The sequence below is a fragment of the Garra rufa genome, chromosome 5 (assembly GCF_049309525.1).
Source record: "Garra rufa chromosome 5, GarRuf1.0, whole genome shotgun sequence".
Taxonomy (NCBI): domain Eukaryota; kingdom Metazoa; phylum Chordata; class Actinopteri; order Cypriniformes; family Cyprinidae; genus Garra; species Garra rufa.
In genome coordinates this window covers 39,706,148-39,718,555 of record NC_133365.1, presented here as the reverse complement: position 1 = coordinate 39,718,555, position 12,408 = coordinate 39,706,148, and the positions used below count along the sequence as shown (strand labels likewise).

Here is a 12,408-nt window from a genome sequence, read left to right as displayed (position 1 = left end):
TAAAGTTGCAATCGAGTATATGCAAATTGCTATTATAAAAACTTATCCAATTTCCGATATTTATGTAATTCTCAAAACTTTTGGCCACGACTGTATATTGTAGGTTTTTTAATGATATTTAACATTTTATGATATTGTGCATTTTTAACACCCTCAAAGGTTTTAAGAGAAAGAATAAGGCTACCAGCTGTGTCTCTAGGAACTTTTGTCTTGGAAATCTACCTATGGCTTTTCTAAAGTAATAAAAATTACTTTCTCTATAGAATCTATAGATTCTCTATAGCTTTTGTGAGAGCTCTGTTGACTTTGTCATATTAGCTACGCAAACGTAAGCACATGCATGGGCTAACTGTACAGTATGTATGTGTAACAGCTCAAGCTAATTCTGTTTTCTAATAGTTTCTGCTTGTGTTTTAAGACATACTCACCATATAAATAAGTAACAAAAAACAGCAATGTTGAAAAAGGGTTGAATAATTATGACATGCTGTGTCTTTTTAAAAAAAGCTAAAAAAATAATAATAATTATTTATTCACATTATAACTTTTAATATGCCAGTAATCTGTTATAGATGCAATTTTTATGGTCATGGATCTTAAAAAAAGTACTGCAGTCTGTGGAGGGTTGAATAATTTTGATTGCAACTGTATGTAGCACTAAATAGGTTAATTATCAACCAGCTCTTTGTTGGCAGATAACTGCTGAAAATTGCACAGTTTAATCTTTATGTATGTAACTAAGAAAAATTCTTAGTCATGCTCTACAGTTGGGAATTATGACTAGAAATGAGCATTCATAACCAGCAGTGATAACGTATATGTTTTTTAAAAATCTGATAAGCATGATAAGGCAAATGTCTTTCCTTGGAAGTTCAATAAAAAAAAAACTGTAAATTGTAATTTCCTAACTTTGTTTTCAAAAAACTGATGATGCATGACAAGAAAGCAAGGAGATTTTAGAAGGAAATGTACAGTATTATTTAATATTCTTACAAAAGAGAAAATCTAAAACATTTTTTAGCTATAGCCTGAATGTGATACAACTATTTTGTAAAATGATTTTATAGTGATTTTACTAATGTTAGAACAAAAAAAGAAAGTACATAGAAGCGATACATGTAGTAATACCTATGAATATATCAGGAGTATATCTTAATGAATATATCTTATCAAGAGAACTAGCCAAACACACTGCATCTCTGTCCTGAATCACCAGTCTGCTCAAAGAACATGAAGTCCTGCAAAACAACACAGAAAAATGATAAAGTGCAATATATGAATGATCATATAAAGAAAGTAACAGGAAATAGCAAAACTGATGGATGAATGAATGTTTTGTGTCATATCTCACTATAAGGAAACATGCTCCCAGCAGAACTGCTTTCATCCTCACATCCAAGTCCATGGGAAAGTTAATGCCAAAATTATCTGTATCAGTCAGTGACTCTTTGATGAAACCAGACCACTGTTTACTGACACGACCTACAGACTGCCCATCCTTACCGGTAATCTGCACCAGAGGACAGACAAACGCACATAACTTTTAGTCAAACTGTTACTTTTTGTTTTGGTCTTTAAAACACACATGAATATTACAGCACAGTCATCACACATAAACACATACTTCAAAATCCACATCCCCACAGCAGCTGATGGCACACAGAGGCCCTTCGATGGACAGCATCTTTGTTTTGGACATGTCATAGATAGAGAATTTGGGCTTAAACATGTGCCAGTCTTGCTTGATGTAGCCTATTGTATTCCCCGGTGGAGCCTGTACCTCCATCTATGGACAGGAAAAAGAATTAGAGAACGGGTTATATAAATAGATATAAAGTGTATAATGTATATTGTATTTACAGCAATGTTTTTTTTATTTTTTCTCTCTCTCTCTCCAAAGGTAAGAAAAACTCGACACAGAATTTCAGCTGCATTCTGAGTTGTTACCTCTTGAAGACAGCAGAAGCAACAGCAGGATATGCAGCGGTAAGGCCTGCTTAAGTGAATCACTTCCTGATCAAAATTATCTTTTATCTCCAGCTCAAAACTCCTCAGAGGGCCACAGAGATTCCGTATGCAGCAGTTAGTGTTTTCTTTAGCATGGAAGATCTTTTGACCCATGCTGTTCTTAATCTCATACTGGTTATTGGTCTCAAAGCCAATAATGGCTGGAAAAGCAGAGAAATTTGTTCGTTAGCATTTGATTTATAATTCAGTGACACCAATTTATTATGTTCAACAAAAATTTAAGGGATAATTGAATATAGGTTTAAAGTTATTGAACTTTTTTGTCTCACACTACCAGTCAAAGGTTTTTGAACAGTACGAATCTTCTACTCACCAGGCCTGCATTTATTTGATCAAAAATATAGCAAAAGCAGTAATATTGTGAACTATTTTTACTATTTAAAATAACTGCTTTCTATTTGAATATATTTTGATGAACAGAAAGCATTTATCTGAAATAAAAAGCTTTTGTAACATTATACACTATACCACTCAAAATATCAATTAGAGTCAGTGTAATTTTTGGGTGGAAAGAGATGATAGAAATTAATATTTTTATTTAGCAAAGCTACTTTACATTGATCAAATTTATAATGTTACCACAATTTTTCTTTCAGATACATGCTGTTCTTCTGAACTTTCTATTCATTAAAGAAACCTGAAAAAATTCTACTCAGCTGTTGTCAACATAATAGTAATAATAATAATAATAAATGTTTTTTGAGGAGCAAATCAGAATATTAGAATGACTTCTGAAGGATCATGTGACTGGAGTAATAATGCAAAAAAATCTGCTTTAAAATCATAGGAATAAATTACATTTTAAAATCTATTCAAATAGAAATCAGTTATTTTAAATAGTAAAAATATTTCTAAATTTTAGTTTTAGCTGTATTTTAGATCAAATAAATGTAGACTTAAAAAACATTAAAAATCTTACTGATCGTTTGACTGGTAGTGTACATGACAAAAGCTTTTAACAATTTCATATACTTTACCTTCAAGGAGCTCAATCTTTTGATGGACTAATATCTGGTCAATCTGTAAAAGTAAAACAGAAAACAGAGATATTCCCTTGTACATTTTCCTATAAGAAAGTACTAATTACTGTGTATAAATTTAAGGGATCGTTCAAACAAAAACGGAAATTCTGAATTATTATTGTTTTTTTTTTAAAATAACTGAATTCAAATGGCACACCCACCTGTGTAAGATACTCCAAACCAGGTGGCACAGCCGCTGGGTTAGAATGAAGCTGAGCCATGTTGAACTCACTAAGCAGCAAAAAGGTTTCTAGAGTACACAATCAAAAAATTCATTATACTACACACCTCACAAATAAAACAAACCATTGTGCTTAACCGGGGTAAAATGACAGGAAATAAGCTATATTTGTTTTTCATCATATAGGTCAACAGCACTCAAATGGTTAAGGAAAAATCAGCAACTAATTCATTAATAATCCTCTAAGAAAGTGTTTGAAGCAATTTCTATAATACAAAAATGTTTACGAAGCACAGATATATGTTAGGAAAATATCCTGCCTACAAATGTACAGAACAAGCATTTTCAAAACATAATTTGCATGAACTTTTGAACCTGAGACCATTAAGCACACCAAAGTAGAAATTACACTCAAAAAAATAAGATGCTTGAATTGGTAAAAGCAAATCCAATATTCATATGCGCTTACCTCGTGTTACGTAGCTGATTGTTCAACTGATGGCAAGCACGGTGTTATCGCAAGTGGAGTGAAGAGTCATCCACCTGTGCCACAGCATGTGACTAGGGAAAAGTGTGTATACGTGAAGGTCTTTGCCTACACTCCCTTTGGATATTGCTCATGGAAAGAGCAGTGACATCAGCAAACAAGGCAGTGCAAATGAACGGAAGCTTGACTTTAAAAGGACATTTATTTTCAGAATTCACTTTTGTAAATGGTCAGAAAAATAGAGCATTTCCTCATCTTTCAAACATATACACCTGTACATACATGTACTATATACACTGGGGTGAGTAGGACACAAACAAAATAAGAGAAATCGGTTTTCAGTCCTAAAATCAAAAACTAAACAATTCTACCATTGTTGTTGACAGAAATAAGATAAAACAAGAACTGTCTAAATATGCTGTTATCTGCTTTATAATGGTCAAAGGTTAATCTGTGATCATCTTGTAACAATAAAATAAGGATATTTATTACAAGACTGAAAATCATTTACATTGATTTAAACAGCTTTTGAGAGTTGTACAGATCTGTGCTGGAGGTATCGCTTATCTACCACTCCTATTTGCACTCATCAACCGTTCCATACATTGCTCCATAACCCAACTAAGGTGTGTCAGTTTAGTGCGACACGTGTGCTGAGGGGGCCTCAAGGGGCAAGACTGAAAAAGACTGAATTAGAACACCTCTTCACCGGAAGTGAAGTTGTTTTTTTAATGGACGCATGTACTGGAATTTAAATGAATCTCAGAAATATGACAACTTGGGAGAAAATATGCTTAATTATCTATTGACTTTGTGAGAAATATGATCCAGGCATGTCCTGACAAGTTGTGTGAGATGTAGGCTCAAGAGAGATCAATTATTTATTTTTCCATAACATGTGGTCATAGTGCATATTTGCCCCCAATATTAATTTTAGGTTTGTGTATAATCAAAACAACACTTCTCATATAGTAGTGCAAATAAGTGCTTGAGTTTTTGTATGTTGAAAATCAAGACCAGGCTTTCAACGCAGAACAAAGGAGAACAAATGGAGTCATATAAATCAGCTTTTTTAATTTAACAGAACTAATTGGTTGAGAATAATCAGAAAATTAAAAAGCACAGATATGAGAACATCTCATCTGTTTAAATACACACACAAACACACACACATTCATTCTCAGTGGTCTCTTTTGACCGTGGAGCCCCTAGAGTCCCTGCATCTGTAGCAGTAGAAAATGTCGGGTACGTTGGACTTCTTAATTTTAGCGCAGGAGAGATGGACCCATATGGAGCACTCGTCACATTCGATCATGGGACGTCCGGCGAAAGGCTTCCCGCAATAACACGTAATCAAATCCCATGAATCATCACCTACAATAGATAAAACAAAATAAGGATGATTGAAGAGAATTGTATTTAATGTATATAGCTTTAATAACAAGTCTAATCAGACACTTACCAGACTCGACCATAATATCCTCATCAGTCACCAATGTGTCCGTTTCGCAAGAGCTCAGGTCTGTTTCTGGATTGGACTCCATTTTAAACTCCGCCTGGTGCATGTGAACCGCTTGTTCTGTTAAGCCCTCCTCTTTTTGAATCCCCTCGTTCGTAGGGCTTGTGGATGGAAAGTGTCTCTCAGCCTTTACCGCTCTCTTCATTTTCTTTAGTGCCGCTTTCGATTGTTTATGCGCTCTTGCTTCTGAGATGCTTTTCCTTGGCCCTCCTAAAGATAAGCGTCCGAGTTTCTTCACCTTCTTCCGCTCAGCTTTACTATGCAGATGGATCTCGCTCAGAGAGTCTTTCAATCTCATCTTGTCTAAGGAGCTGTCCGACTGAAGATGGCTGAAGTCTGTGCTGCTGCTGTCTGTCTCAGATTTGTGGACCAAATTGTGACTGTTGTTGAGGTCGGAGTGTGTGTCCGTCCAGCTGTCCTTTACGGAGCCTTCGCCCGAGAGCTCAGAAAGCTCGTGCGCACATGGAGATGAAGACGGAGACCATGAACTTTCCTGGAAACACACAACAGCACAATTTACTCTCATAATCCATTCAAAATCTGCAAACGGTCATGACTTGATATTTTTTTTAGCAAACCATATTTTAACTTGTGTTATTAATTGTGTTATCACCATATTATTACTAAATGATTAATTAATTAAATCTATAAATAATTCAATTTACATAAACTACAGAAAAAAACACTTTGATAGAGATTTCTAAAAGATATTTATGAGAATATTTTTGGAATGCATCACTATATACATTTATAGGAGATTTTTAATGTTTTTTTAAAGAATTCTCTTTTGCTCACCAAGCCTGCATTTATTTGATCCAAAATAAAAGTTGTAAAATTGTGGAATATTTTTACTATTTAAAATAAATTCCTTCTATTTGAATACATTTTAAAATGCATTTTATTCCTGTGATCAAAACTAAATTTTCAGCATCATTACTTCAGTCTTCAGTGTCACATGATATTTCAGAAATCATTCCAAAATGCTGATTTGACCTTCAAGAAACTTTTTTTATATTATCAAAATTTATAACAGTTAAGTAATTTTTTTCCCTTCTATTCTTTGATTAATAGAAAGATTCAAAGATCAGCATTTATCTGAAATAAAATGCTTTTGTAACATTACACACTACATACCATTTAAAAGCTTGGAGTCAGTATAATTTTTTGGGGATGGAAAGAAATGCTAGAAATGAATACTTATTTAGCAAGGATGCTTTAAATTGATCAAAAGTGATGATAAAGACATTTATAAATGTTCTACTCAGCTGTTTTCAACATAATAATAATAAATGTTTTTTTGAGCAGCAAATCAGAATATTAGAATGATTTCTAAAGGAAAAGTCAGCTTTGAAATCACAGGAATAAATTACATTTTAAAATATATTTAAACAGAAAATAGTTATTTTAAATAGTAAAAAATTTTCAAAATTGTACTATTTTGCTGTACTTTGGATCGAATAAATGCAGGCTTGGTGAGCAGAGGAGACTTCTTTAAAAAAACATCTTACTGTTCAAAAACTTTTGACTGGTAATGTACAATCAGAGAATTGCCAGTATTAACTCCACTGAAATGAAAAGTATTTGAGACTAATTTCATGCACAAAAAAGTGTGTAAATCTTTATTTGATATCTAAATTTAAAGTTTGACATTTTTAATAGTTATATCTTTTAAATTATTACATTTCCAAAGACTGGTTTCTATTCAAAAAAATAAAGCATTTTAAAATGAATGTTTATGTGTCTCTACTAGGGATGGGCATTTTAAGCAAAAATACTATTCGATAATCGCAGGGTATTATTCGATTATTATTCGAAAATCGCACCCCTCCCGTGTATGCACGCACATACATAAACAGAGAGAGGACACGAGACCATTCACACTTTCAGTGTGTATGATAACAAACTGTTTAATTCATTTGACAGGGTTTCTGCAGATATGAACAAGTGAAATTTAAGACTTTTTAAGACCTTTTTAATACCACCTTATATGAAATTTAAGACCGAAACCTGTAATGGAAATAGATATTATATTACATGCATATATGTAATATTTAATGTGTTTAATGTAAAAAGTAAACGCAATTTCATGGCTGTCATAAATTAAATTTATTACTACGATATACAGTGAACTTTTCATATCAGCAGATACTATTCCACACAAAATATCCCCATAAAAGTACCACTAGAAATATCCGATGTAAAAAAAAAATTCTGAAGCAATATTTTCATCAGTGCTCTATTAGCTTTTACATCTTAAATCTGCATATTTGATTTACCTTTATAAAGGCCTTTTTTTAGTTTTGAAATGTATGCATTACCTTTGAAATTTATTTTATGAATTTATCAATAAATTCTAAATGGCTGTTAGCAGTGAGATTACATAATTTACACTGCAAAATTAAAAGTGAGATTAATGTTTTAAATACATTTATTGATTTATAAATATATGCATTAGAAATGTTGGGTGTGGAGGCATACTTTTAAACACACTAAATTACCAGCAGGTGGCGGTAAGTCACTTCATGAGCGAGTTATTTCAACTGATTCGAGCAAAACGCTGAATCAGAGCAGAACGTTGCTAGGAGAATGCTTCTGCTAATGTTGCATATTCTCTAATATGTAAGTAACTACTTGACTAACTACTTTTTTATTGAGCTAAAATTAATGTAACATTTGTAATTGTGAGAATTTTTAGCAAAAAGTTCACTTGGTATATTACTGAACTATATCATGTTATAAATAAACTATACATTTAAAATTTTTACCTCAGTGTGTTTCTTTAGAGTGCTGTTACATTCATTTGTTTTAAAGTATGTCACAAATAGACCAGAAATACACTACCCATTATCAATTTCTGTTTACGTTGAATGTATTAAAATATAAATCTTTCTTGCCTTTGGATGCTTCACTAGTTGTTTTTGTCACTTCAGTTTTAATCAGGCGGTTTGTTCGGTCGGGCAAGTAAAAAAAAAAAAACATTTTAAAAGTTTTTCGAACGCTGGCGGTCAGCTAGCTCGACCTATATTTCTTATTATTATTGATAACATTATATACAGAAAAAGGTAGTTTGACCTGTATTCTGCTACTGCGATTCTGAAGACGCAGTAACTTCCACAGAGGGAGGAAAAAAATCTAGTTGTTAGCAACTGGCCTTAGCCAAGCCCTATATTCAGTTTTTTTTCAAGCTAAGTATCGCTAAACTTGCACTTCCCCATAGCTAAAAAGTTAAATCCATTTTACTTCTGCGGTACAATCCGAGAGACACTCCGCCAATAACAGAAAGCTGATTGGCTATTGCATGCTGGTCTCATTTGTAGTTTAAATACAGCAAATTATATTTGGAATAGTGAAATAAAGAACTACAACACCACGGAAACAACAAAAAGAGAATTTAAATGAGCATTAGAGGTAGCGTTACATGGACATCGGAAAAATAAGACCTGTGTGAAATTATTTAAGACCTAGAACAGCGAATTTAAGACTTTTTAAGGCCTAAAATTTTGATTTTTAAATTTTAGACTTTTTAAGACTTTTTAAGACCCCGCGGAAACCCTGATTTGAGAATCTGTCTTAACAAATCTGTCTTAACATAAGCCATTAAATGGTTGTAATGTATGATTGCTGAAATATTAATATAATAAATAAACATAAACGAATTATGGCACTTATTAACGTAACAGTCCATCGATTAGCATTCAGCTGCTCATAAGCCAAGACATTTCTGTTTTAAAAATGAGCATGAACATTCATAGCATTAAAAAAAATGCTGGGGATAGTTCGTTAGAGTTTTCCCTCGTTCCCACGCTTTCCTTTGATTTAAAATGGCTTTAAATAGACCGTGAGCATTTTACTTTCGATTTAGCGTCAATTCGGTGTCAATTAATTGAATGGACATCAACAAAACAGTACGACAAAATTATTTAGTCTATATCAAACATAGAATTATTCATTTATTAACAAAAATAAAATAACTGTTACATAAGCAAACACGGTGGAACCAAATAAATAAACAAATGTTCTTCCAATGAGCTTCCAAAATCACCTTTTAGATAAACGGCAGCAGTCAAATTATTTTTAAAACAGACACTTTTGCATTTCGTTTAAAAACTAAATCTTTTGCCAACATATTGCCTTTCTCACCTCACTCGACTTGCACTCCTCATGTGATGAAATCAGACTCCTGCCCCAGATGCGACTAGACTGCTTTGAGCAGCCGCGTTCAGTTCTCAATTGTACTGTTTGTTCTCTAACTGAACTAAATGATTTTTATTACTAAAAATAAAATAATCAAAACGACGGCGGGGCTGGTGCCGTGGTGGGCAAGTGACAGCAGGAAGCATTTCAGAATCACTAAAACAACATTGCTGTGCAACAAGATGGTTAGTCAAGTTATCCCGTTCCGTCGTGCAAAATCACATGACTTTTTTAAAGCGCATTTATTCTGTTAAAGTTTTCTTATTGTAGTTTATGCACATTTTTTTCTTATCGGACAAAAAGTCTATCCTACTTAATTTTGCACATACGTTTTATGCGCATTTTTTCAATTCATGCGCATCTTCACGTTTCCATTCAGAGTTTTGTTTGAGATATTCCGGCCGCAGAGAACAGCCTTTGCATTGTGTTTCAACTATGATAAACAAGCCTCGCACGGCAGAGTTTGCACTGCACTTCATTCTCATTCATTTTATTAGAATTAGAAATCATGTTCTTCTGTTGTCCTTGACAGCTTTGAAGTGCGTTATTGGCGGCGCCACCCTCCCCCGCGCATCATCACCGAACACTTGGGGAAATTAATAATCGCACAAACCTATTCGATATTCGGTAATTAAATCAACTAATCGAATATTCGAAAATCGTGACCCATCCCTAGTCTCTACCGGGTCAAAACAGACCAGAATGTATTATTAGGGTTTAATGGTTCTCCAAAAAAACAGAACACACACACACACACACACGTTTGTTTTTGTGAATTGTGGGGACATTCCATAGGCGTAATGGTTTTTATACTGTACAAACGATATTTGCTATCACCCTACACCTTCCCTACACCTAAACCTAGCCCTCACAGGAAATTGTGCACACTTTTACTTCCTCAAAAAAACTCATTGTGCATGATTTATAAGCCTGTTTCCTCATGGGGACCTGAGAAATGTCCCCACAAGGTCAAAATTTACTGGTATTCCTATCCTTATGGGGACATTTGGTCCCCATAACGTGATAAATACAAGGACACACACACACACACACACACACACACACACACACACACACACACACACAGGCAGCAGCAGCAGGTGATTATCATGAAGATGATCAAAGTTACCACTTAAGTGCTATACAAAAAGACTGTTTTTTTTTGACACTCAACTCACTTCTTTTTGGGGTGGGATGTACCCAGCATAAGCCAGAACAAAGCTGCAAAACTTATTGAAATCCTCCACGGTCCTCTTCCTACCCTCTGGAGGCTGGAACAAAGACAAATTACATTAATAGTGATCAATCACAGTAATTAATAGTACGATTAGAGTAACATCTAAAGCTACAACACCAGTTTGTCAGCAATCTGAGGCCATTTTCAAAACCAAAATAATTTTGCCAATTACTGTCAGTGATTACAGGCAGACGCTGATCTTATCCACAGCCCATCCCCCATGTTCGGCCACATGTGGCCTAAGCTATAAATAAGTAACGACAGTGTCACCATTTAAAACCATTACAGAACAGAACTGCGACAGCACTTACCAAAGCCTCCGTTTTACATTTTCGGACGGTGTCTGTAAAAGAAACAGAAGAAAATATCATTAGTGTTAATGTTAAAAGCTAAAACTAACGTTACAACCTTAAATGAACTGTCAAGTTAGCTTTAGCCTGGGCTATTTGGGTCTGTTTAAAGTAACTTAAAAGTCATTTCCTCATGTGATTATTGGAATACTACAGATGTAAACATAAGAAATCGATTTCAAAACATTAAACATTGTTGCAAGTGTTTTGTGGACTGGTTTGCTCGTGTAAACATTAACATCCGAACCAAAGCTGCTTAAGCTAAAGGCTAAAGAGCAGTTTCAACCTTGTCAAGTCAGCAAAACAAGGAAGCAAATTGGCATCCGAACTATTCAAGTATGCTTAGAAAATTATATATTATGTATCTGGAGTTAGTAGATAGACCATGTTAGGTGTACTTAACCTAAGAGGATAGCTCACTGCTAGCATGAGTAGTTAATCCATTCGGGAGCGCTTTGTTAAATGGGTGTGTTACACGAGGCTCGTTTAAAACTTCGAGTACCGGTGTGACACTAAAATAAAATAAAAAGAGAAACACGTATATAACAATAAAAATAACATATTTACCTTGGTGATGATCCATGATACCCAACATGGTGGGGTGGTACCACAAAGTTGGGGATTTCTTACTGTCGGCCGTTTGATTTCCTGCTAAGGATCTTGTGGAGTCACTTTGAGGAAAAGCGAAATGTCTTCCCGTTGAAAATATATGCAAGATACATGCAAGTCCGGTTGTTTTTGAATTTAACAGATAACTAATAAGCTACCGCACAACCGAAGGGAGGTTTGCCATATGCTCAGAGTAACGTTAGTCTTGTGAGCAAAACTGTAATACTCAACAAACGACCAGATTTTTCGACGATTACATTATGGTTTAGCTAAAATGAAGCTGAACCGTGTATTATATTCGCCTAGACCTCAATTATCAATGATGATGATGGTGCTATCTTGTCTTCGATCCGATCCTCGTTGATCACCAGCGAAATTAAACTGGTGGTTTGGATCTACAAAACGGCTGACACGTTGATTGTATCCACAAAACGCGAAGCAAAAACGAAAAAAACTAAGTTCGCTATCAATTTTCGAATATCGACAAAACTAAATCGAGCGTTTTGCAACTGCATTCAACAAAGTCTCAAACGTCTGGGTTACGCGCGGTCTCTACAGGAATCACCCTGTGACGCAACCACGCAAAGAGCGCCAGACTTTTTTTTGCGTGATGCATATTGATGTGAACGTAATGAATATGCATGACATATCGTCAAAGATAATCCAAAAACTGACCAAATATACAACGCAGTTTTTTATTCGTACGTAATTTTATGCGTTGGTGAAATAAAATATGCCCAGGCTTTGTAAATGTTAACATTTATAATGCGTGGATGCTTGC

General features: G+C 34.4%; 2 protein-coding genes across 2 annotated transcripts; both read right to left on the bottom strand.

The window, feature by feature from the left end:
- Window positions 1–954: 954 nt before the first annotated feature.
- On the bottom strand, window positions 955–3,793 carry plscr3a (phospholipid scramblase 3a). The gene is made up of 7 exons (XM_073841051.1): window positions 3,701–3,793; window positions 3,212–3,300; window positions 3,006–3,048; window positions 1,948–2,168; window positions 1,625–1,786; window positions 1,352–1,510; window positions 955–1,238 (listed from the first exon to the last, which is right to left on the bottom strand). The coding sequence occupies exons 2-7, from the start codon at window positions 3,269–3,271 to the stop codon at window positions 1,179–1,181; spliced, it is 705 nt and encodes a 234-aa protein (XP_073697152.1). The 5' UTR covers window positions 3,272–3,300; window positions 3,701–3,793; the 3' UTR covers window positions 955–1,178.
- A 108-nt stretch (window positions 3,794–3,901) lies between these two features.
- phf23a (PHD finger protein 23a) lies at window positions 3,902–12,187 on the bottom strand. Its single transcript, XM_073841050.1, has 5 exons — window positions 11,586–12,187; window positions 10,980–11,011; window positions 10,610–10,702; window positions 5,181–5,730; window positions 3,902–5,092 (listed from the first exon to the last, which is right to left on the bottom strand). The coding sequence occupies exons 1-5, from the start codon at window positions 11,611–11,613 to the stop codon at window positions 4,899–4,901; spliced, it is 897 nt and encodes a 298-aa protein (XP_073697151.1). The 5' UTR covers window positions 11,614–12,187; the 3' UTR covers window positions 3,902–4,898.
- Window positions 12,188–12,408: the final 221 nt, after the last annotated feature.